This window comes from Protopterus annectens, chromosome 1.part1 (genome assembly GCF_019279795.1).
Source record: "Protopterus annectens isolate FY-2018-M chromosome 1.part1, PAN1.0, whole genome shotgun sequence".
Lineage (NCBI taxonomy): Eukaryota > Metazoa > Chordata > Ceratodontiformes > Protopteridae > Protopterus > Protopterus annectens.
In genome coordinates, this window is record NC_056726.1 from 1,100,569,168 (window position 1) to 1,100,595,428 (window position 26,261).

The 26,261-nt window shown below is 40.6% G+C and overlaps 1 protein-coding gene across 1 annotated transcript in view; it reads left to right on the forward strand.

Annotated features, from left to right (window-relative positions):
* Positions 1 to 1,397: 1,397 nt before the first annotated feature.
* LOC122815495 (vomeronasal type-2 receptor 1-like) overlaps positions 1,398 to 26,261 on the forward strand; it is a gene marked incomplete at its 3' end in the record, with an annotated part of 397,765 nt that continues 372,901 nt past the window's right edge. Inside the window, exon 1 of the mRNA XM_044088044.1 lies at positions 1,398 to 1,546. Within this exon, the coding sequence (XP_043943979.1) occupies positions 1,398 to 1,546 (149 nt within the window). The remainder of the gene's footprint in view (positions 1,547 to 26,261) is intronic.

Sequence of the window (26,261 nt, forward strand, 5' to 3'; positions counted from 1 at the left end):
AACAGTGATCTCCCTGTAGTTATTAGACATGCAAGTTTTTAACATTGTATACAATAATGAGTCAGAACAGTGGGATATAATGTGAACAGTGATATCCCTATAGTGATTAGACATGCAAATTTAACATGGTATACAATAATGAGTCCAAACAGTGGGATATAATGTGAACAGTGATCTCTCCGTAGTGATTAGAAATGCGAGTTTTTAACATTGTATACAATAATGAGTCAGAATAGTGGGATATAAAGTGAAAACTGATCTCTCTGTAGTGATTAGACATGCAAGTTTTTAGCATTGTATATAATAATGAGTCAGAACAGTGGGATATAAAGTGAACAGTGATCTTGTAGTGATTAGACCTGTGAGATTTTAACATTGTATACAATAATGAGTCAGAACAGTGGGATATGAAGTGAACAGTGATCCCCCTGTAGTGATTAGATGAGTGAGTTTTTAACATTGTATACAATAATGAGTCAGAACAGATGGATATAAAGTATACAGTGATCTCCCTGTAGTGATTAGACATGCGAGTTTTTATCATTGCACACAATAATGAATCTGAACAGTGGGATATAAAGTGAACAGTGATATTCCTGTAGTGATTAGAAATGTGAGTTTTTAACATTGTATACAATAATGAGTCAGAATGTTAGGTGTAGGGGTATTGATTTTACCTGGGTGGAGGATGGAGTTTATGGAGGTCCAGAATTGTTTGGGGTTTTGTTGGGAGGAGTTGAGGGCAGACTGGTAGTATTGGGTTTTGTCTTCCTTTATTAGCTTTTGGACTCTGTTGCGTAGTTCTAGGAATTTCTGTCTAGCTGAGCGGGTTTTGGTTTTGGGCCAGTGTTCCCAGGATTTATCTTGTTTTTTTTCATTTCTGACCTAGTGGTTTTCACTAGACAAATGAAGGTGGAAGGATTCAAACACTGCACCCTTGGTTTTAATAGAGGATTTAAGGCTGGTTAGGAGTGGGGCACCATAAAGGAGAGAGGGGATGAGGTATGTGGTAGATAGGAGGAATCTAGTAGATGGGGAGAGGAAGCGGATATACCGGTAGAACATGCCTAGTTTCTGATGTGTTTTTTTTAATGTTTGTATGTATATGGGAATCAAACGTAAGCTGATTATCAATGAGAGCTCCTAGCAGTTTAGCACTGGAAACAATTTCTAGGGATGTGTTATTCTGACTGGTTATGAGGAAAGAGTTCATGTCGATAGTTATGCTTTTTGATGGCGTGCAAGGGCAGTTAGCCTAGTACAAAGCTATGAACCTATGAACCTATGGGGTGAATAACATGAATTTGTTTTTTGATGGATTGAGAGCAAGACGATTGTAATGCATCCATTTTTCAGTGGTTGAGAAGGCATCTTGAGTTAGTTTTTTAAGGAAGGGAATGGAGTTTGCAGCACAGATAATAGTTGAATCGTCTGCATACTGGACTATTGTAGCATTTGGGATACTGTGGTGGAAGTCATTAATGAAGATGTTGAACAATAATGGACCTAATATGGATCCTTTGGGTACTCCAGTGACATTGCTGAGGTAAGAGGAGGTAGATTTCTTCCATTTGACAGATTGCTGCCTATTGGAAAGGTAACTAGATAACCAGTTGATGCAAGAATGGGAAAGATGTAGGTTAGAGAGTTTGTTGAGTAGCAGGGAATGGGAGATGGTGTTGAAGGCCTTAGAAAGGTCTAGGAGGAGAGTGGAGACAATATAGTTAGAGTCTGCAGCTTTATTTACAGTTTCGAGGAAGGAGAGAAGATCAGTAGTAGTGCTGTGACCGGGTCTAAATCCATGTTGTGTTGGGGTTAACAGCTGATTGTTGGTGTGGTAAGGAAGAAGTTGTATGTGGATACATTTTTGTAGTAGTTTAGAGATGGGGGATAAGATGGCAATAGGTCTAAAATTGGAGATGGTGTTGTTGTTACCTCCCTTATGGAGGGGAATAATGTAAACTTTTTTCCAAATTTGGGGTACATAACTTTCTTGGATTGACCGATTTATAAGTATACAAATGGGGAAGGCAATGGCTTCAGTAGTTATCTTTAGGAAGAAGGAAGAGATGTTATCGGGAGCGTTAGAGCAAGGTTTTAACTTAAGAAGCATTTTTTTTAATAGTACATATGGGTATGAGTTTGGGGGAGAAGAGAGGGAGGTTGGAAGTCGAGGAGCCTAGATAGGAAGGGGAAGTTGGAGTTGTAGCTGGGGGAGTAGAGTTATTAGTAAATGATGATGTTAATTTAGTTATGGAATCAGTAACAAAGCTATTAAATTGGAAGGTGAGGTCGGTATCAGAAATATTTTGATCGGGTTGTGAATTTTCCTTTTTGCCAGGGTTGAAGAGGGAGGAGATACTATTCCAGAACTTTTTTGGGTTATTCTTATGATTATTTTGGAGGGTGATATAGTAGGATTTGTGGTCAGAATTGATGAGTTTTTTTAACTCTGTTGCGGAGTATTTTGTAGTTGTTTAGGGAGGCTAGGGTTTTGTATTTGTAGTAGTTTTTCAAGGCTTTATTTCGAAGGCACATGACAGCTAAGGTATCTTTTGTTAACCATGAGATAGATTTGCTCTTGATTATTTTTGTTCTAAGGGGTACTAAGGTGTCGAGAAGGTTTAGACATGATTTATTAGAATTCTAAAAAGTATAACATAGTATAGAATAATGAGTCAGAACCGTGGGAAATAAAATGAACAGTGATCTCCCAGTAGTGAATAGACATGTGTGTTTTTAACATTGTATACAATAATGAGTCAGAAAAGTGGGATATAAAGTGAACAGTGATCTTCCTGTAGTGATTAGACATGCAAGTTTTTAACATTGTATACGATCAGTCAGAACAGTGGGATATAAAGTGAACATAGATCACCCTGTACTGATTATACATGCTAGTGTTTAACATTGTATACAATAATGAGTCAGAACAGTGGGATATAAAGTGAACAGTGATCACCCTGTAGTGATTAGACATGCGAGTTTTTAACCTTATATACAATAAAGAGTCAGAACAGTGGGCTATAAAGTGAACAGTAATCTCCCTGTAGTGATTAGACATGCAAGTTTTTAACATTGTATATAATAATGAGTCAGAACAGTGGGATATAAAGTGAACAATGATCTTGTAGTGATTAGCCCTGTGAGTTTTTAACATTGTATACAACAATGACTCAGAACAGTGGGATATAAAGTGAACAGTGATCTCCCTGTAGTGATCAGAAATGTGAGTTTTAAACATTGTATGCAATAATGAGTCAGAACAGTAAGATATAAAAAATAAAATGTGATCTCCCTGTAGTGATCAAAAATGTGAGTTTTTAACATTGTATACAATAATGAGTCAGAACAGTGATATATAAAGTGAACAGTGATCTTGTAGTCATTAGACATGCGAGTTTTTAACATTGTATCCAATAATGAGTCAGAACAGTGGGGTATATACTGAATAGTAATCTCCCTGTAGTGATTAGACATGCAAGTTTTTAACATTGTATACAATAATGATTCCAAACAGTTGGATTTAACGTGAAGAGTGATCTCCCTGTAGTGCTTAGAAATGTGAGTTTTTAACATTGCATACAATAATGAGTCAGAACAGTGGGATATAAAGTAAACAGTGATCTCCCTGTAGTGATTAGACATGGGAGTTTTTAACATTGTATACAATAATGAGTCAGAACAGTAGGATATAAAGTGAACAGTGATCTTGCAGTGATTAGCCATGCGAGTTTTTAACATTCTATACAATAATAAGTCAGAACAGTGAGATATAAAGTGAACAGGGATCTCCCTGTAGTGAGTAGACATGTCAGTTTTTAACATTGTATGCAATAATGACTCAGAACAGTGGGATACAAAGTGAACAGTGATCTCCCTGTAGTGATTAGCCATGCGAGTTTTTAACATTGCATAAAATAATAAGTCAGAACAGTGGGATATAAACTGAACAGTGATCTCCCTGTAGTGAGTAGACATGTCAGTTTTTAACATTGTATTCAATAATGAGTCAGAACAGTGGGATACAAAGTGAACAGTGATCTCCCTGTAGTGATTAGACATGTGAGTTGTTAACATTGTATGTAATAATGAGCCAGAACAGTGGGATATAAAGTGAACAGTGATCTCCCTGTAGTGAGTAGACTTGTCAGTTTTTTAACATTGTATTCAATAATGAGTCAGAACAGTGGGATACAAAGTGAACAGTGATCTCCCTGTAGTGATTAGACATGCGAGTTTTTAACATTGCATAAAATAATGAGTCAGAACATTGTGATATAAAGTGTACAGTAATCTCCCTGTAGTGATTAGACATGGGAGTTTTTAACTTTGTATAGAATAATGAGTCAGAATACTGGGATATAATGTAAACAGTGATCTCTCTGTAATGATTAGACACGTGAGTCTTTAACATTGTATACAATAATGAGCCAGAACAGTGAGTTATATAGTGAACATTAATTGCCCTGTAGTGATTAGACATGTTTGTTTTTCACATTGTGTACTATAATGAGTCAGAAATGTGGGATATAAAGTGAACAATTCTCGCCCTGTAGTGATTAGACATGCAAGTTTTTAACATTGTCTAAAAAAATGAGTCAGACCAGTGGGATATAAAGTGAACAGTGATCTTGTAGTGATTACACATGCGAGTTTTTAACATTGTATACAATTATGAGGGAGAACAGTGGGATATAAAGTGAACAGTTATCTCCCTGTAGTGATTAAACATGTGAGCTTTTAACATTGTACACAATAATGAGTCAGAACAGTGTGATCTAAAGTGAACAGTAATCTTATAGTGAATAGACATGTGAGTTTTTAACATTGTATACAATAATGAGTCAGAACAGTGGGATATAAAGTGAACAGTAATCTTATAGTGAATAGACATGTGAGTTTTTAACATTGTATACAATAATGAGTCAGAACAGTGGGATATAATGTGAACAGTGATCTCCCTGTAGTTATTAGACATGCAAATTTTTAACATTGTATACAATAATGAGTCAGAACAGTGGGATATAATGTGAACAGTGATATCCCTATAGTGATTAGACATGCGAGTTTTTAACATGGTATACAATAATGAGTCCAAACAGTGGGATATAAAGTGAACAGTGATCTCTCTGTAGTGATTAGAAATGCAAGTTTTTAACATTGTATACAATAATGAGTCAGAATTGTGTGATATAAAGTGAAAACTGATCTCTCTGTAGTGATTAGACATGTGAGTTTTTAGCATTGTATATAATAATGAGTCAGAACAGTGGGACATAAAGTGAACAGTGATCTTGTAGTGTTTAGACCTGTGAGATTTTAACATTGTATACAATAATGAGTCAGAACAGTGGGATATGAAGTGAACAGTGATCCCCCTGTAGTGATTAGACGTGTGAGTTTTTAACATTGTATACAATAATGAGTCAGAACAGATGGATATAAAGTATACAGTGATCTCCCTGTAGTGATTAGAAATGTGAGTTTTTAACATTGTATACAATAATGGGTCAGAATGTTAGGTGTAGGGTATTGATTTTACCTGGGTGGAGGATGGAGTTTATGGAGGTCCAGAATTGTTTGGGTTTTTTTTGGGAGGAGTTGAGGGCAGACTGGTAGTATTGGGTTTTGTCTTCCTTGATTAGCTTTTGGACTCTGTTGCGTAGTTCTAGGAATTTCTGTCTAGCTGAGTGGGTTTTGGTTTTGCGCCAGTGTTCCCAGGCTTTATCTTGGTTTTTCATTTCTGACCTAGTGGTTTTCTGTAGACGAATGAAGGTGGAAGGATTCAAACACTGCACCCTTGGATTTAATTGAGGATTTAAGGCTGGTTAGGAGTGGGGCACCATAAAGGAGAGAGGGGATGAGGTATGTGGTAGACAGGAGGAATCTAGTAGATGGGGAGAGGAAGCGGATATACTGGTAGAACATGCCTAGTTTCTGATGTGTTTTTTTAATGTTTGTATGTATATGGGAATCAAACGTAAACTGATTATCAATGAGAGCTCCTAGCAGTTTAGCACTGGAAACAATTTCTAGGGATGTGTTATTTTGACTGGTTATGAGGAAAGAGTTTATGTCGATAGTTATGCTTTTTGATGGCGCGCAAGGGCAGTTAGCCTAGTACTAAGCTATGAACCTATGAACCTATGGGGTGAATAACATGAGTTTATTTTTTTGATGGATTGAGAGCAAGATGATTGTAATGCATCCATTTTTCAGTGGTTGAGAAGGCATCTTGAGTTAGTTTTTTAAGGAAGGGAATGGAGTTTGCAGCACAGATAATAGTTGAATCGTCTGCATACTGGACTATTGTAGCATTTGGAATATTGTGGTGGAAGTCATTAATGAAGATGTTGAACAATAATGGACCTAATATGGAGCCTTGGGGTACTCCAGTGACAGTGCTGAGGTAAGAGGAGGTAGATTTCTTCCATTTGACAGATTGCTGCCTATTGGAAAGGTAACTAGAAAACCAGTTGATGCAAGAGGGGGAAAGATGTAGGTTAGAGAGTTTGTTGAGTAGCAGGGAATGGGAGATGGTGTTGAAGGCTTTAGAAAGGTCTAGGACGAGAGTGGAGACAATATAGTTAGAGTCTGTAGCTTTATTTACAGTTTCGAGGAAGGAAAGAAGAGCAGTAGTAGTGCTGTGACTGGGTCTAAATCCATGTTGTGTTGGGGTTAACAGGTGATTGTTGGTGAGGTAAGGAAGAAGTTGTATGTGGATACATTTTTGTAGTAGTTTGAGATGGGGGATAAGATGGCAATAGGTCTAAAATTGGAGATGGTGTTGTTGTTACCTCCCTTATGGAGGGGAATAATGTAAGCTTTTTTCCAAATTTAGGGTACATAACTTTCTTGGATTGACAGATTTATAAGTATACAAATGGGGAAGGCAATGGCTTCAGTAGTTATCTTTAGGAAGAAGGAAGAGATGTTATCGGGAGTGTTAGAGCAAGGTTTTAACTTAAGAAGCATTTTTTTTAATATTACATATGGGTATGAGTTTGGGGGAGAACAGAGGGAGGTTGGAAGTCGAGGAGCCTAGATAGGAAGGGGAAGTTGGAGTTGTAGCTGGGGGAGTAGAGTTATTAGTAAATGATGATGTTAATTTAGTTATGGAATCAGTAACAAAGCTATTAAATTGGAAGGCGAGGTCGGTATCAGAAATATTTTGATTGGGTTGTGAATTTTCCTTTTTGCCAGGGTTGAAGAGGGAGGAGATACTATTCCAGAACTTTTTTGGGTTAGACTTATGATTATTTTGGAGGGTGATATGGTAGGATTTGTGGTCAGAATTGATGAGTTTTTTTAACTCTGTTGCGGAGTATTTTGTAGTTGTTTAGGGAGGCTAGGGTTTTGTATTTGTAGTAGTTTTTCAAGGCTTTGTTACGAAGGCACATGACAGCTAAGGTGTCTTTTGTTAACCATGAGATAGATTTGTTCTTGATTATTTTTGTTCTAAGGGGGACTAAGGTGTTGAGAAGGTTTAGAAATGATTTATTAGAATTCTAAAAAGTATAACATAGTATATAATAATGAGTCAGAACCGTGGGAAATAAAGTGAACAGTGATCTCCCAGTAGTGAATAGACATGTGTGTTTTTAACATTGTATACAATAATGAGTCAGAATAGTGGGATATAAAGTGAACAGTGATCACCCTGTAGTGATTAGACATGCGAGTTTTTAACCTTATATACAATAAAGAGTCAGAACAGTGGGCTATAAAGTGAACAGTGATCTCTCTGTAGTGATTAGACATGCGAGTTTTTAACATTGTATACAATAATGAGTCAGAACATTGGGATATAAAGTGAACAATGATCTTGTAGTGCTTAGACCTGAGAGTTTTTAACATTGTATACAATAATGGGTCAGAACAGAGGGATATAAAGTGAACAGTGATCTTGTAGTGATTAGACATGCGAGTTTTTAACATTGTATACAACAATGACTCAGAAGAGTGGGATATACAGTGAACAGAGATCTCCCTCTAGTGATTAGACATGCGAGTTTTTAACATTGTATAAAATAATGAGTCCGCACAGTGGGATTTAAAGTGAACAGTGATTTCCCTGTAGTGATAAGAAATGTGATTTTTTAACATTGCATGCAATAATGAGTCTGAACAGTAAGATATAAAGTAAAATGTGATCTCCCTGTAGTGATCAAAAATGTGAGTTTTTAACATTGTATACAATAATAAGTCAGAACAGTGAGATATAAAGTGAACTGTGATCTTGTAGTCATTATACATGCGAGTTTTTAACATTGTATACAAGAATGAGTTAGAACAGTGGGATATAAAGTAAACAGTGATCTCCCTGTAGTGATTAGACATCAGAGTTTTTAACATTGTATACAATAATGAGTCAGAACAGTGGGATATAAAGTGAACAGTGATCTCCCTGTAGTGGTTAGACATGTGAGTTTTTCACATTGTATACAATAATGAGCCAGAACAGTAGGATATAAAGTGAACAATGATCTCCCTGTAGTGATTAGACATGTGAGTTTTTAACATTGTATATAATAAGGAGTCAGACCGTGTGAAATAAAGTGAACAGTGATCCCCCAGTAGTGAATAGACATGTGAGTTTTTAACATTGTATACAATCACGAGTCAGAACAGTGGGATATAAAGTTAACAGTGATCTTGTAGTGATGAGACCTGCGATCTTTTAACATTATATAGTGGGATATATAGTGAACAGTGATCTCCCTGTAGTGATTAGACATGCGAGTTTTTAACATTGTATATAATAATGAGTCAGAACCGTAGGATATAAAGTGAACAGTGATCTTGTAGTGATTAGACATGAGAGTTTTTAACATTGTATAAAATAATTAGTCAGAACAGTGGGATATAAAGTTAACAGTGTTCTCCCTGTAGTGATTAGACATGCAAGTTTTTAACATTGTATACAATAACGAGTCAGAACCGCAGGATATAAAGTGAACAGTGATCTCCCTGTAATGATTACACATGCAAGTTTTTAACATTGTATACAATAATGAGTCAGAACATTGGGATATAAAGTGAACATAGATCACCCTGTAGTGATTAGACATGCTAGTGTTTAACATTGTATACAATAAAGAGTCAGAACAGTAGGAAAGAAAGTGAATAGTGATCCTGTAGTGATTAGACATGTGAGTTTTTAACATTGTATACAGTGAGCCAGAACAGTGAGATATAAAGTGAACAATGATCTCCCTGTAGTGATTAGACATGTGAGTTTTTAACACTGTATACAAAAACAAGTCAGAACAGTGGGATATAAAGTGAACAGTGATCTTGTGGTGATTAAACATGTGAGTTTTTTACATTGTATACAATAATGAGTCAGAACAGTGGGACTCCCCTTACTCACCTCCCTCTAGATGACCTACTTAATCCTCTACAGTTCATTAACTGGACTCCCCTTACTCACCTTCCTCTAGATGACCTACTTAATGCTCTACAGTTCATTAACTGGACTCCCCTTACTCACCTTCCTCTAGATGAAGCTGTGCAATACTTTAACTCCGCCATCCTCAAAGCCCTAAATGAACATGCACCACCCATAAGCATTAGAGTCAAAACTAAATATGCCCCCTGGCTAGCAAAAGAGACACAAACAATAATGAAAACAAGGGACAAAGCCTAGATTCAGTTTCATAAACACAAAACCTCTTTCCTGAAACAACAATACCTAGAAGTCCACAGCAAAGCCAAAAAATACATTAAGCTAGACAAAGCCAATTACTATAAAACCAGGCAGGACAACTTTGCTAATAACCCTCAGAAATTCTGGGCCACAATAAATAGTTTACTGTACCCTGGAAAAGTGACCACTCTTACCCCCGAACTGCCAAACAACCACAACAACATCCCAACACATTACAATAGATACTTTACTGAAACAATTCAAACTCTAGCCAACACCCAAAATAGCACCAGCAACCCCATACCAAATTCCACCCCCTCCCACACCATAGAACTAATCAACTCCCCTAACTTTTCCCTACACCCTGTGTCCACTAAGACCAAACTCCAGAAAACATTTAAGCTAACAACACTAGCTACAGACAAACTCCCTGCTGACTTCCTTCAGACAACAGATGATGCCATAGCCTACCCTATATTCATCCTCATAAATAGGTCCATAACAGAATCCACTGTACCCACTTTGTGGAAAGTATCACACATAATTCCACTCCACAAGGGAGGCAAATCCCGAGAGCTGACCAACTACTGGCCAATAGCAATTCTCTCACCTTTATCAAAAATATTGGAGAGAATAGCTCTCAACTAATGCAATATATCTTAACAAATAACCTGCTATCCCATTCTCAGCACAGCTTTAGACCTTCCCACAGCACCACCACCGCACTACTATCCTTTACCAACTTAGTCAATCACTACAAAAACAAGGGACTATTCGTGTCTGCCATATTTCTAGACTTATCTAAAGCCTTCGATATGGTTAACCATAGCAGGCTTCTGGAAATACTAGCTACCATTAACATCCACTCTTCCACTATATCATGGTTTAGTAACTACCTATCAGGTCAACAACAAGCAGTGCTATGGCAAAACCAATTGTGCTCTCTCTTACCAGTATCCATTGGTGTCCCTCAAGGATCCATTCTTGGTTCTCTACTGTTCTCCATATTCACAAACCAGATAGCAACAGCTTCACTCTCTGCCAAAGTAGTACAATATGCAGATGACACCACTGTTATATGTGCCGCCCCTAATATGAATGAACTACAAACCATAATTCAACAAAACTTCACCTCAGTAAAAACATTGTTTACCAGCATAAAACTCCTTCTTAATCCAAAAAAAACCAACCTAGTCATATTTGGCCCTGGTAGACCACCTCAGCAATGCAATGATCTAACTATAGTCTCTAAAGATAACATCACAATCACTCCAACTACACACACAAAACTTCTAGGCATAATTATTGACAACAACCTCAGATTTGACCTTCGTATAGCCCAAACAATCAAGAAAGTAAACAAAAAATTGGGTCTCCTTTATAGAAGCAAACAATTCATGACCAAGGAGACCAAATCCACATTTGCTAGGACCCATCTCTTATCCGTCCCACTGTAGGCCACCCCTGTAATGACAAATCTTCACAACTCCGAACTCACCAAAATTGGACCTTGTTACAACAAGATTGCCAAGTTTGGTAGTGAGACCTCTTATAGATCCCATCACTGTCTTGCCCTAAAGCAACTCAACTGGCTTGAGCTACCACAACAACTTATACTTCAACAACTCTATACAACACACAAGCTGTACTACCTACCCGACAAAATCCCATCACTACAGCAACTAATTCAACCCTACACAACCACCAGAACCTTAAGATCCAATAGCAAAACCTTTTAAATGTCATAAAACATAAACATGATACAAGTAAGTCTCTCTTTGCCTGCACCATAGCCAAAGTTTGGAATCAACTCCCAAATCACATCACTGCTATAAGCTCTTCCCTCCAATTTAAAAACCTCCTCAAAAGTCACTTTACAAATAACTGGCTCTGCTCCTGTGTCTCCCCAGGTTAAACCAACCCACTGCACTGTTGCTAAATGTGGGAATGCATCTGTCGATAATCACCTATTACTACCTCTAGTTATGCAAGTTTGACCTGCTTACCCCAAGCACACAGACTTTTCTTAATGTACTCCTACTAAAACCTTTTGTTCCTTTTCTCTCAGATACCATGTGACTTCTAATCCATCAAACTACTAGATACACAACATACATCCACCACTGCTACATAAAACTCTTGTACTGTTTTTCCCAATATTGTACTTCTCTCAATCTCTCAATGTACTGCAGATTGACGTACTGCCAGTAATTGTAAAATTCTGCCAACAGTATACTGAAATGACTCTGAAACAAACTTGTATATAGTCCTAATAGCAAGAAGTTAATATTCCCCATTGTACTGCTTATTAACCAAATACCAAAAATGTAAAACTCTGCCTACCACATGCTGAAATGAACTACAAATGAACTACAAAAATGTATAGCTCTGCCTACCACATGCTGTAATGAGTCTATAATATATCTGTATATTGTACTGTTAAAATGAAGTTAATATTTGACTAATGCATGCTGTATTGTATTGTATTACTATTGCATGCTGATTGTATTAGATGTAATGAAATCCTAACCTGTACTGTATCTGGAGCTTATCTCCCTGGACCTCCACTGAAAAAGGACCTGTGTCCAGTCGGACTTTCCTGGTTAACCAAAGTAAAATAAAATAATAAATAAATAAAATGTGGCACCAGCACCACTGTGACTGCAGAACAACAGTACTATGGGGCACCAGTACCTCTGTGACTGCACACAAACAGTACTATGTGGCACAAGCACCTCTGTGACTGCACACAAACAGCATTATGTGGCACCAGCACCTTTGTGACTCACACCAAGAGTAATATGTGGCATCAGCACCTCTGTGACTGCACACCAACAGGACTATGTGGCACCAGCACCTCTGTGAATGTAAATCAACAGTAATATGCAGCACCAGCTCCTCTGTGCCTACACATGAACAATAATATGTGGCACCAGCCCTCTGTAACTGCAGACCAACAGTAATATATGGCACCAGCACCTTTGTGACTACACACCAACAGTACAATGTGGCACCAGCAACTCTGTGACAGCATACCAAAAGTAATATGTAGCACCAGCACCTCTGTGACTGCACAACGACAGTACTATGTGGCACCAGCACCTCTCTTACTACACACCAACAGTACTATGTGGCATCAGCATCTCTGTGACTCCACACCACCAGTAATCCGTGGCACCAGCACCTCTGTGACTGCACACCAACCGTAATATGTTGTACCAGCACCTCTGTGACTGCACAACAGTAATATCTGGCAGCAGCATCTCTGTGACTGCAAATCAACAGCAATATGTGCACCAGCTCCTCTTTGACAACACACTGACAAAAATATGTGGTAACAGCCCTCTGTGGCTGCACACCAGTAGTAATATATGGCACTGGCACCACTGTGACAGCATAACAACAGTAATATTTGGCCCCAGCACCACTGTGACAGCACACCAACAGTAAAATTTAGCACCAGCACCAACAACGCAGAGACCAACATTAGTTGTAGCTCGGCAGTAACCATTCAGGAGAATCCGCAGTTATCATTTTTGACAAGCTAGTGCTTTCTTTTCACTAAGTACTGCTTGATTTGTTTCCAACTTCAAAATATCTGCCTAAATACTTCATCCATAAATACCTGGTGACTGCCCACCAACAGTACTATGTGGCACCAGCATCTCTGACTGCACAGCAACAGTAATATGTGGCACCAGCACCTCTGTGACTGCACACCAACAGTAATATGTAGCACCAGCACCTCTGTGACTGCACACCAACAGTAATATTTTGTACCAGTACCTCTGTAACTGCACAACAGTAATATCTGTCAGCAGCACCTCTGTCACTGGACACCAACAGTATTATGTTTCATCAGTATCTCTGTGACTGCACACCAACAGTACTATGTGGCACCAGCACCTCTGTGACTGCACACCAACTATAATATGTGGTACCAGTACCTCTGTGACTGCAAACCAACAGTACTATGTGGCACCAGCACCTCTGTGACTGCACACCAACTATAATATGTGGTACCAGTACCTCTGTGACTGCAAAGCAACAGTACTATGTGGCACCAGCACCTCTGTGACTGCACACCAGCAATACTATCTGGCACCAGACCCTCTGTGACTTCACACCAACAGTACTATGTGGCACCAGCACCTCTGTGACTGCACACCAACAGTAATATGCAGCACCAGCACATCTGTGACTGCACACCGACAGTAATATGTGGTATGAGCACCTCTGTGACTGCACACCTACGGTAATTTGTGGTACCAGCTCCTCTGTGACTGCACACTAACAATAATATGTGGCAACAGCTCTCTGTAACTGCACACCAACAGTAATATCTGGCACCAGCACCTCTGTGACTGCACCAAACCATAATATGCTGTACCAGCATCTCTGTGACTGCACAACAACAGTAATATCTGGCAGCAGCACCTCTGTGACTACAAATCAACAGCAATATGTGGCACCAGCTCCTCTGTGAAAACACACTGACAATAATATGTGGTAACAGCCCTCTGTGACTGCACACCAATAGTGATATATGGCACTGGCACCTCTGTGACAGCATAACAACAGTAAAATGTGACCCCAGAACCACTGAGACAGCACACCAACAATAATATTTGGCACCAGCACCTCTGTGACTGCACACCAACCCCTGAGAGACCAACATTAGTTGTAGCTGAGCAGTATCCATTCAGGTGACTCCCCAGTTATCATTTTTGACAAGCTAGTGATTTATTATCACTAAGTACTGTTTGATTTGTTTCTAACTTCAGAATATCTGCCTAAATACTTCATTCATAAATCACCAGACTCTACTTATTAGTTTCCCTTCACGTGCTTGGTAGCCCCTTTATAGCTGCAGAGATCTTGAATTGACATCTTTCCTGTAAAAGCACCATTGAAATTTCTGCAATACCTATTGCACACAGGACAACTAGTTTGCAGTTACACGCACTGCCCCCAGCACCTCTGTAACTGCACACCAACAGTAATATGTAGCACCAGCACCTCTGTGACTGCACACCAACAGTAATATTTTGTACCACTACCTCTGTGACTGCACAGCAACAGTAATAATAAATACTTCATTCATAAATCATCAGACTCTACTTTTTATTTTCTCCTCAAGTGTTTGACAGTCCCCTTTGTAGCTACAGACACACTTAGTTGACATCTTTCCTGTAAAAGCACCATTGAAATTACTCCAACACCTATTGCTCACAGGACAACAAGTTTTCCATGACAAGCACTGCCTCCAGCACCTCTGTGACTGCAGACCAACAGTACTATGTGGCACCATCACCTAGCCACTGCACACCTACAGTACTATGTGGCACCAGCATCTCTGTGATTGCACACCAACAGTAAAATGTGGCAAAAACACCTCGGTAACTGCACACCAACAGTAATATGTGGCACCAGCTCTTCTGTCACTGACACCAATAGTAATATTTTGTACCAGTACCTCTGTGACTGCACAACAACAGTAATATCTGGCAACAGCACCTCTGTGACTGCACACCAACAGTAATATGTGGTAGAGCACCTCTGTGACTGCACATCAACAGTACTATGTGGCACCAGCACCTACGTGACTGCACACCAACAATACAATCTGGCACCAGCACCTCTGTGACTGCACACTAACAGTAATATGTGACATCATCACCTCTGTGACTTCACACCAACAGTACTATGAGGCACCAGCACATCTGTGACTGCACACCAACAGTAATATGTGGTACCAGTACCTCTGTGGCTGCATGACAACAATAGTATCTGACAGCAGCATGTCTGCGACTTCACACCAAAAGCACTGTGTGGCACTAGACCCTCTGTGAGAGCATACCAACAGTAAGATGTGGCACAAGCACCTCTGTGACTGCACACCAACAGTAATATGTGGCATGAGCACCTCTGTGCCTGCACACCAATGGTAATATGTGGCACCAGATCCTCTGTGACTACACACTGACAATAATGTGTGGCAACAGCCCTCTGTGACTGCACATAAACAGTAATATATGGAACCAGCCCCTCTGTGACAGCATACTAATAGCAATATATGGCACAAGCACCTCTCTGACAGCATACCAAGAGTAATATGTGGCACCAGCAACTTTGTGACAGCACAACAGTTGTATACAGCACAAGTTCCTCTGTGACTGCAGACCATGTGGCAACAGCACCTCTGTGACAGCACACCATCATTAACATGTGGCATGAGCAACTCTATGACAATATACCAACAAGAATATGTGGCACCAGTACCTGTGTGATAGCACACCAACAGAACTATGTGGCACCAGCAACACTGTGACACCACACCGACAAAAATATGTAATAGCCCTCTGTGACTGCAAACCAATAGTAATATATAGCACTGGCACCTCTGTGACAGCATGACAACAGTAATATGTGGACCCAGCACCACTGTGACAGCACACCAACAGTAATATTTGGCACCAGCACCTCTGTGACTGCACACCAACAACTCAGAGACCAACATTAGTTGTAGCTCGGCAGTAACCATTCAGGGGACTCCCCAGTTATCATTTTCGACAAGCTAGTGCTTTCTTTTCACTAAGTACTGCTTGATTTATTTCTAACTTCAGAATATCTGCCTAAATAATTCATCCATAAATCAGCAGACTCTACTTATTAGTTTCCCCTCAAGTGCTTAGCAGTCCCCTTTATAGCTACAGAGATCTTGAATTGACATATTTCCTGTAAAAGCACAATTGAAATTTCTCCAATACCTATTGCACACAGGACATCTAGTAGCAGTTACAAGCACTGCCTCCAGCACCTCTGTGACTGCACACCAACAGTAATATGTGGCACCAGCACCTCTGTGACTGCACACCAATAGTAATATTTTGTACCACTACCTCTGTGACTTCACAGCAACAGTAATGTCTGGCAGCAGCACCTCTGTGACTGCAAATCAACAGTAATATGTGGCACCAACTCCTCTGACACTACACACCCACAATAATATGTGGAACAGCCCTATGTGACTCCACACCAACAGTAATATATGGCACCAGCACCTCTGTGACAGCATACCAACATAAATTGTTGTCCCCAGCACTACTGTGACAGCATATCAACAGTAAAATGTGGCATCAGCACCTCTGTGACAGGACACCAACAACTCAGAGACCAACATTAGTTGTAGCCAGGCAATAACTATGCAGGCGACTCCCCTGTTTTCATCATTTTGACAAGCTAGTTCTTTCTTTTTTCTAAGTACTGTTTGATTTGTTTCTAACTTGAAAATACCTACCTAAATACTTCATCCATAAATCATGAGACTATACTTTTTATTTTCCCCTCAAGTGTTTGTCAGTCCCCTTTGTAGCTACAGACACATTGAGTTGACATCTTTCCTGTGAAAGCACCATTGAAATTTCTCCAATACCTATTGCTAATAGGACAACATGTTTTCTGTGACAGGCACTGCCCCCAGCACCTCTGTGACTGCACACCAACAGTATTATGTGGCACCAGCACCTAGTGACTGCACACCAACAGTACTATGTGGCACCAGCATCTCTGACTGCACAGCAACAGTAACATATGGCACCAGCACTTCTGTGACTGCACACCAACAGTAATATGTGATACCAGAACCTCTGTGACTGCACACCGACAGTACTATGTGGCACCAGCATTTCTGTGACTGCACACCAACAATACTATCTGGCACCAGCACCTCTCTGCCTTCACACCAACAGTACTATGTGGCACCAGCACTTCTGTGACTGCACATCAACAGTAATATGCAGCACCAGCACCTCTGTGACTGCACGGCAACAGAAATATGTGGCACAATTACCTCTGTGACGGCACACCAATGGTAATTTGTGGTACCAGCTCCTCTGTGACTACACACTGACAATAATATGTGGCAACAGCTCTCTGTGACTGCACACCAAAAGTAATATATGGCACCAGCACCTCTGTGAATGCACACCAACTGTAGTATGTTGAACCAGCACTTCTGTGACTGCACAACAATGGTAATATCTGGCAGCAGCACTTCTGTGACTGCAAATCAACAGCAATATGGGGCACCAGCTCCTCTGTGAAAACAAACTTACAAAAATATATGGTAACAGCCCTCTGTGACTGCACACCAATTGTAATATATGACACTGGCACCTCTGTGACAGCATAACAACAGTAATATGTGGCCCCAGGTCCACTGTGATAGCACACCAACAGTAATATTTGGCACCAGAACCTCTGTGACTGCACACCAACACCTGAGAGACCAACATTAGTTGTAGCTCGGCAGTATCCATTCAGGTGACTCCCCAGTTATCATTTTTGACAAGCTAGTGCTTTCTATTCACTAAGTACTGCTTGATTTGTTTCTTACTTTAGAATATCTGCCTAAATACTTCATCCATAAATCAGCAGTCTCTACTTATTAGTTTCCTCTCAAGTGCTTGATAGTCCCTTTTATAGCTACAGAGATCTTGAATTAACATATTTCCTGTAAAAGCACCATTTAAATTTCTCCAATACCTATTGCACACAGGACATCTAGTTTGCAGTTACAAACACTGCCCCCAGCACCTCTATGACTGCACACCAACAGTAATATGTAGCACCAGCACCTCTGTGACTGCACATTAACAGTAATATTTTGTACCACTACCTCTGTGATTGCACAGCACCGGTAATGTTTGACAGCAGCACCTCTGTGACTGCAAATCAACAGTAATATGTGGCACCAGCTCCTCTGTGACTACACACTCACAATGATATGTGACAATAGCCCTATGTGACTGCACACCAACAGTAATATATAGCACCAGCACTTCTGTGACAGCATGCCAACAGAAATCTTTGGCCCCAGCACTACTGTGACAGCATATCAACAGTAAAATGTGGCACCAGCACCTCTGTGACAGCACACCAACAACTCTGTGAGATCAACATTAGTTGTAGCCAGGAAATAACCATTCAAGTCACTCCCCTGTTTTCATCATTTTTGGCAAGCTAGTTCTTTCTTTTCACTAAGTACTACTTGATTTGTTTCTAACTTGAGAATACCTGCCTAAATATGTCATTTATAAATCATCAGACTCTACTTTTTATTTTCTCCTCAAGTGTTTGGCAGCCCCCTTTGTAGCTATAGACACATTTAGTTGACATATTTCCTGTGAAAGCACCAATTAAATTTCTCCAATACCTACTGCTCATAAGAGAACTAGTTTTCCTTGTCAAACACTGCCCCCAGCATCTCTGTGACTGCACACCAACAGTACTATGTGGCACCAGCACATAGTGACTGCACACCACCAGTACTATGTGGCACCATCATCTCTGACTGCACAGCAACAGTAAAATGTGGCACCAGCACCTCTGTGACTGCACACCAACAGTTATATGTGGCAAAAGCCCTTCTGTGACTGCACACCAACTGTAATATTTTGTACCAGTACCTCTGTGACTGCACAACAGTAATATCTGGCAGCAGCACCTCTATGACTGGACAACAGCAGTACTATGTGGCACCAGCACCTCTGTGACTGCATACCAACAGTACTATGTGGCACTAGCACCTCTGTGACTGCACACCATAGGCTCATAGGTTCATAGGTAGGTACTAGGCTATCGACCTAAGGGCCCATGTAAGCCTAGCCAACATGGTTCCCTGGCTTACGCCACCCAAGAAAGTTATTTTCCTGTGCCACTGTCAGGCAGAGACTCAGAAGTGATCCCTGGGGTGTATTTCCTATTTCCCATCCACTCATCAAGATTTTTCTTGAAGACTGCTAATGAAGAATTTTGCTTGACATAGATGCGTAGCCTGTTCCAGAGTATGGGAAGTCTCTGGGACAGGAATCTATCCCTCCAGCATGTCCTGTTTATTGTGGTGACAAGGTTTATAGGTACATAGGTAGGTACTAGGCTATCGGCCCAAGGGCCTATGTAAGCCTAGACAACAAAAACAGAACTATGTGACACCAGCACCTCTGTGACTGCACACCAACAATGTTATCTGGCACCAACACCTCTGTGACTGCACACCAACAGTATTATGTGGCACCCCTACCTCTGTGACTGCACACCAACAGTAATATGCAGCACCAGCACCTCTGTGACTGCACACCAACAGTACTATGTGGTACAGGCACCTTTGTGACTGACCACCAACAGTAATATGTGGTACCAGCACCTTTGTGACTGCATGACAACAATAATATCTGGGAGCAGCACATCTGTGACTTCATACCGAAAGCACTATGTGGTATTAGCCCCTCTGTGAGAGCATACCAACAGTACTATGTGGCACCAGCACCTCTGTGACTGCACACTAACAGTAATATGTGGCACGAGCACCTCTGTGACTGCACACCTATTGTAATTTGTGGTACCAGCTCCTCTGTGACTACACACTGACAATAATACGTGGCAACAGCTCTCTGTGACTCCAGACGAACAGTAATATATGGCACCAGCACCTCTGTGACAGCATACTAATAGTAATATGTGGCTCCAGCACCTCTGTGACAGCATACCAAGAGTAGTATGTGGCACCAGCAACTTTGTGACACACAACAGTACTACACAGCACAAGCACCTCTGTGACTGCAGACCATGTGGCACCAGCACCTCTGTGATAGCACACCAACAATAACATGTGGCATGAGCACGTCTATGACAGCATACCAACAAGAATGGTTGGCACCAGCACCTGTGTGATACCACGCCAAAAGAACTATGTGGCAGCAGCACCTCTGTGACTGCACAACTACATTAATATCAGGAAGCAGCACCTCTGTGACTTCAAATTAACAGTAATATGTGGGAACAGCTCCTCTATGACTACACACCAACAATAATATGTGGCAACAGCCTTTTATGAGTACACACCAACAGTAATATGTGACACCAGCACCTCTGTGACAGCACACCAACAGTACTATGCAGCACCAGCACCTTTGTGACAGCATACCAACAATAACATGCGGCACCAGCACCTCAGTGACAGAACACAAACAATAACATGTGGCATGAGCACCTCTGTGACAGCATACCAACAGTAATATGCGGCACCAGCACCTGTGTGACAGCCCACCAAAAATAACACATGACACCAGCACCTCTGTGACTGCACACCAACAGTACTATGCAACACCAGCACCTCTGTGACAGCATACCATCAGTAATATATGGCACAGGCACCTCTGTGACAGCATAACAACAGTAATACGTGGCCCCACCACCACTGTGACAGCACACCAACAGTAATATTTGGCACCAGCACCTCTTTCACTGCACACCAACAACTCTGTGAGACCAACATTAGTTGTAGCCTGGCAGTAACCATTCATGTGACTCCCCTGTCATCATCATTTTTGACAAGCTAGTGCTTTCGTTTCACTAAGTACTGCTTGATTTGTTTCTAACTTCAGAATATCTGCCTAAATACTTCATCCATAAATCATCAGACTCTACTTATTAGTTGAAATTTCTCCAATACCTATTGTACACAGAACATCTAGTTCTCAGTTACAAGCACTGCCCCAGCACCTCTGTGACTGCAAATCAACAGTAATATGTGGCACCAGCTCCTCTGTGACTACACTCCCACAATAATATGTGGCAACAGCCCTATGGGACTGCACACTAACAGTAGTATATGGCACCAGAACCTCTATGACAGCATACCAACAGTAATCATTGGTCCCAGCACCACTGTGAGAGCATATCAACAGTAAAATGTGGCATCTGCACCTCTGTGACAGCACACCAACAACTCTGTGAGACCAACATTAATTGTAGCCTGGCAGTAACCACTCAGGTGACTCCACTGTTATCATCATTTTTTACAAGCTAGTTCTTTCTTTTCACTGAGTACTGCTTGATTTGTTTCTAACTTCAGAGTACCTGCCTAAATACTTCATTCATAAATCATCAGACTCTACATTTTATTTTCCCCTCAAGTGTTTAGCAGTCCCCTTTGTAGCTACAGATGCATTGAGTTGACATCTTTCCTGTAAAAGCACCATTGAAATTTCTCCACTACCTATAGGACAACTAATTTTCCGTGACAAGTACTGCCCCCAGCACCTCTGTGACTGCACACCAACAGTACTATGTGGCACCAGCATCTCTGTGACTGCACATCAACAGTAATATTTTGTACCAGTACCTCTGTGACTACACTACAGTAATATCTGCCAGCAGAACCTCTGGGACTGCACACCAACAGTACTATGTGGCACCAGCACCTCTGTGACTGCACACCAACAGTAATGTGGTACCAGGACCTCTGTCACTGCACACCAACAGTAATATTTTGTACCAGTACCTCTGAGACTGCACAACAACATTACTATGTGGCACCAGCACCTAGTGACTGCACACGAAGAGTACTATGTAGCACCAGCACCTCTGTGACTGCACCCCAATAGTAATATGTGGCACCAGCACCTCTGTGACTGCACACCAACAGTAATATGTGGCACCAGCTCCTCTGTGACTACACACCAACAGTAATATGTGGAAACAACCCTATGTGACTGCACACCAATAGCAATATATGACACCAGCACCTCTGTGACAGCATACCAACAGTAATCTGTGGCCCTAGCATCACTGTGACAGCACAACAACAGTAATATGTGGCACCAGTACCTCTGTGACTGCATACAAACAACTCTGTGAGACCAACATTATGAATAGCCAGGTAGTAACTGTTCAGGCGACTCCCCTGTTATCATTTCTGACCAGCTAGTTCTTTCTTTTCAAAAGTACTGCTTGATTTGTTTCTAACTTCAGAATACCTGCCTAAATAATTCATATATCATCAGACTCTACTTTTTACTTTCCCCTCAGGTGTTTGGCAGTCCCCTTTGTAGCTACAGACACATTGAGTTGAAGCACCATTGAAACAGATATGAACTTTCCTACTGTCTCCATTACCAGCTTGGTGGATATGGGCATCATGAGACAATGTAGAAAATGCCTCATGTTTACTGACAACCAGTTATCAAACAAACTGATATGGTAGTTATACAATGTCACTGGAGGCAAAGCTCTCACATAAAAGCACTCCTAATGTCAATATGGTTGTCAGAAGTACACACACTGCACCCTCACACACAATTCAAAGTAGACATATAGACCCACATATACTGAGGCACTTGAATGTAACCGTCCTAAACCCCTGAAACCTCCTAGATGAAGTAACAAACACTCTCAGCAGCCCCAAATGTACTCTTTTAAAACAGTGCCCACATCAGCACATTCAGCCACAGCTAATGGAGCTTCTACTTCTAAGCTCGTAAGGCAACCCACCACAAAATCCAAGAATCTTGTCTTTGGAGAGTCCATTGTCAGTCACACTGATGTCCTTGTCACCAGGCTCAGTAATGAGAAAGTCACAGTCATTTGTTTTTCATGTGCCAGGAACCGCCACAGTATGTAAGCACTCAGGTCATTGGACCACAAGTGCCAGTATGACTCACTCATAATCCATGAGGGTAGGAATGACCTGAGACATCATGGACATCTCAGAATATGTGTCCCAGGCTGGTATGAGCCAAGCATTGTGCAGCATTCTACCTTCTGGAAGAACGATGCCACAATACGACCAAACGATAACTGACTTTAATAATTGGCTTAGTTTCTGGTGTCATTCTAGTGGATTGCAATATTTGTCAGCATGGAAGGAGATTGTTAACAGACCACTCTGCTTTGCTAGGGATGATCAACACCCCTTCCTTCTAACCTTTTGAATGTTAGCTAAAACATTGTCATTCCCTATACTGCCTTTTTAGACATTGCCGTACTGAAAGCACTTGACACAGAAATTAAAAATCAAGAAAATCTAAAGGTGTTACTGCTCAGTGCTGGGAGTCTAAACAAAATCTTCACTCCCTAAAAGGTGTATTCAGCTTAGAGGATGCTGGCATCTGTGCACTCACTAAGACATGGTTTAAAGCTGCAGAGAGCACACTGACAGTGCAAGGTTATATGACCTCCCAAACATTTAGATAAGGTACTACACAGGCAGTTTCTAAAGCTGGAGGTTTCTTGATTTACATTAAAAATAAATATACCTCAACCCTGGTCAAACAGTACAATGCACTTGAGCTTCTCCATGTTCAAACCACCATAGTCAAAATCCAATACCACTTTCTTGCAAGGTATTGGTCTACCTGTATGACCCAGGAAACCCATACAATATATTTATACTTATTGGAAACACTCACTATCCAATCTGATACCATATTCATGGGCAACTTTAATTATCCCACTATTAACTGGGAATCCTATATGACATCAATCATATAAGCACAGAGATTCCTGGATTTTGTAAACAGAAATTCCCTGAACCAAATTGTCAATATACCAACCAGGGTTGCAACCATACTGGATCTGGTCATCACTAATATGGGAGAGTGCTGCACACCCCCTAGTGTAACGTCTTCTCTGGTAAGGTCAGACCACAAAATTGACTCTTTTGAAGTAAAAATAAAACCTGGAACCCTAGCTAGCCTTGGAATATCCAGGGACTACTCTATGGCTAACTTCCTACTATTAAGTGATACGCTGGCAAAATTTCAAACCCCCATAAACCCTAAGAACACTGCTGCTTACAAATAACTGTTCACAAAAACCCTATAAACATGTTAATAGCTGCATAGAGACAGGTGTACCCACCAGGAAGAAGTACAGAACGAACTCAAAAAACAAGCCATCCTAGTGGAATCACAACATTGATAGGCTGTATAACAGAAGGAAGAAAAACATGGCAAAAATTAGGAGGTGCAGCACACAGTATTTATTTATTTATTTATTTTATTTATTTATTTTACATTTGTTGACCGGGTTAGTCCAACTGGATACATGTCCATTTTCAGCAGAGGCCCGGGGAGAAAAGCTCCACAATAAAAAACAACACATAAATTTACATACAGATAAATTCACATTAACATGATATGTAAGTAACAGTAGTATGGATACATTTAGCAACAGAGAGGTTAAGATTATAAGCTCAGAGGACAAGGATGTAACTTTGTCCCACAATAAGACCCTAGCCCTTATGAGGAGCAGCCAGACCAAGAGGAGCCTGAATCCCATGAACGAGCAGAGATAAAGGCTTGGTGATCAGAGGAGTTACAATTGTAAGAAACTTGAACGAAGAAAAGAGAGAGAAGCCCTTAGTTAAGAGTATGTGGGTGGTATGAGACTTTTAGGATTAGTCTGGATTAGCACATGGGCATAGCCAATGTGACTTAAAGAATTCTTTAAGATTATTTTTGAATTGGCTAAGTGAGGTAATAAGTCTTAGGTTATTAGGAAGGGAATTCCAGATCTTTCCTATGGAATTGGCATAAAGAGCATCACCACCCGAATTATTAGATTTAGTGGTTAGTACCAGTACACTATTTGAAGATCGAAGGCAGTTAAGATTGGAGTAGGGAGTCAGAAGTTTATTCAGTTAGGGGGTTTTATCTGGTTCCTTAATTATTTTAAATGCTTCAGTAAGTTGGTTAAGTTTGAGAAGATTGGGCAGCTCTAACCAGTCAAGTTTCCTTAGGTTATGGCAGTGGTGAGTACGATAAGGTGCTCCCGTTACAAATCTGGCAAAGTGGTTATAGGCAACAGAGAGTTTATTAACCTCTCTTTTATTGAGGAAAGAAAGTACAGGAGTGGCATACAATAGGGTGGAGAGGAGGTGCGTACGTGCAATGGTTAGTTTGGCATTAGCGGTTAGAAAGTTCTTAATTCTGTACATAGTAGGTTGAAAGCACTCTTGTTAAATTAAACAAACAACTCAGAGGACAAACAAAAGTCTACCAAAGCCAAAGTTGAGGTAAATTTGGCCTCCCAGGCCAAAGACAACTACAAGGCATTCTTTAGCTGTGTCACAACCTCAAAGGCGGTACACAATTGTGTGCAGACCTCTTTGTAAATGGAGACAGTTATACTGATCCAGAAGCTATAGCAAACCTACTGGCTCACAAATTTAGCTCCACGTTTACCCCTTTCTTCCCCTCAACCTTTCCTGAGGAAATATCATCAAATACAACTCCCCTGCTGTCACTAAGGAACAGGTCCTCAGTGCTCTCTCTAAGGCCAAGAACACTGCATCAATGGGCCCAGACAATGTTCCAGGATTCATTCTAAATAGTATGAAACATGACCTATCAGAGTCTCTGGAATTACTATTTAACTGTAGCCTCCAAACAGGCTTTGTGCCTCATAAATTGAAAACAGAAACAGTTATCCCTTTGCACAAAGGTGGGCCATCTACAGACACTGGAAACTACAAAGCCATAAGTCTTACTAGTCTCATATGAAAAGACATGGAAAGAATTATCATGGAAATGATCAATAATGATGTAGTAAACCTCTAGACACTGGACCCAATCCTGTTTGGTTTCATGAAAGACAGGTCATGCTGACTCAGCCTTTGAGAAGATCATCAAAACAGTGAATAAAATCAAAATAGTTCACACTGCCTACCTTGACCTGACCAAGGCATTTGACACAATACCCCAATTGCACATTGCTGACAAACTCAGAAGGCTAGGTATAAACCCTTATGTCACCCAGTGGATAG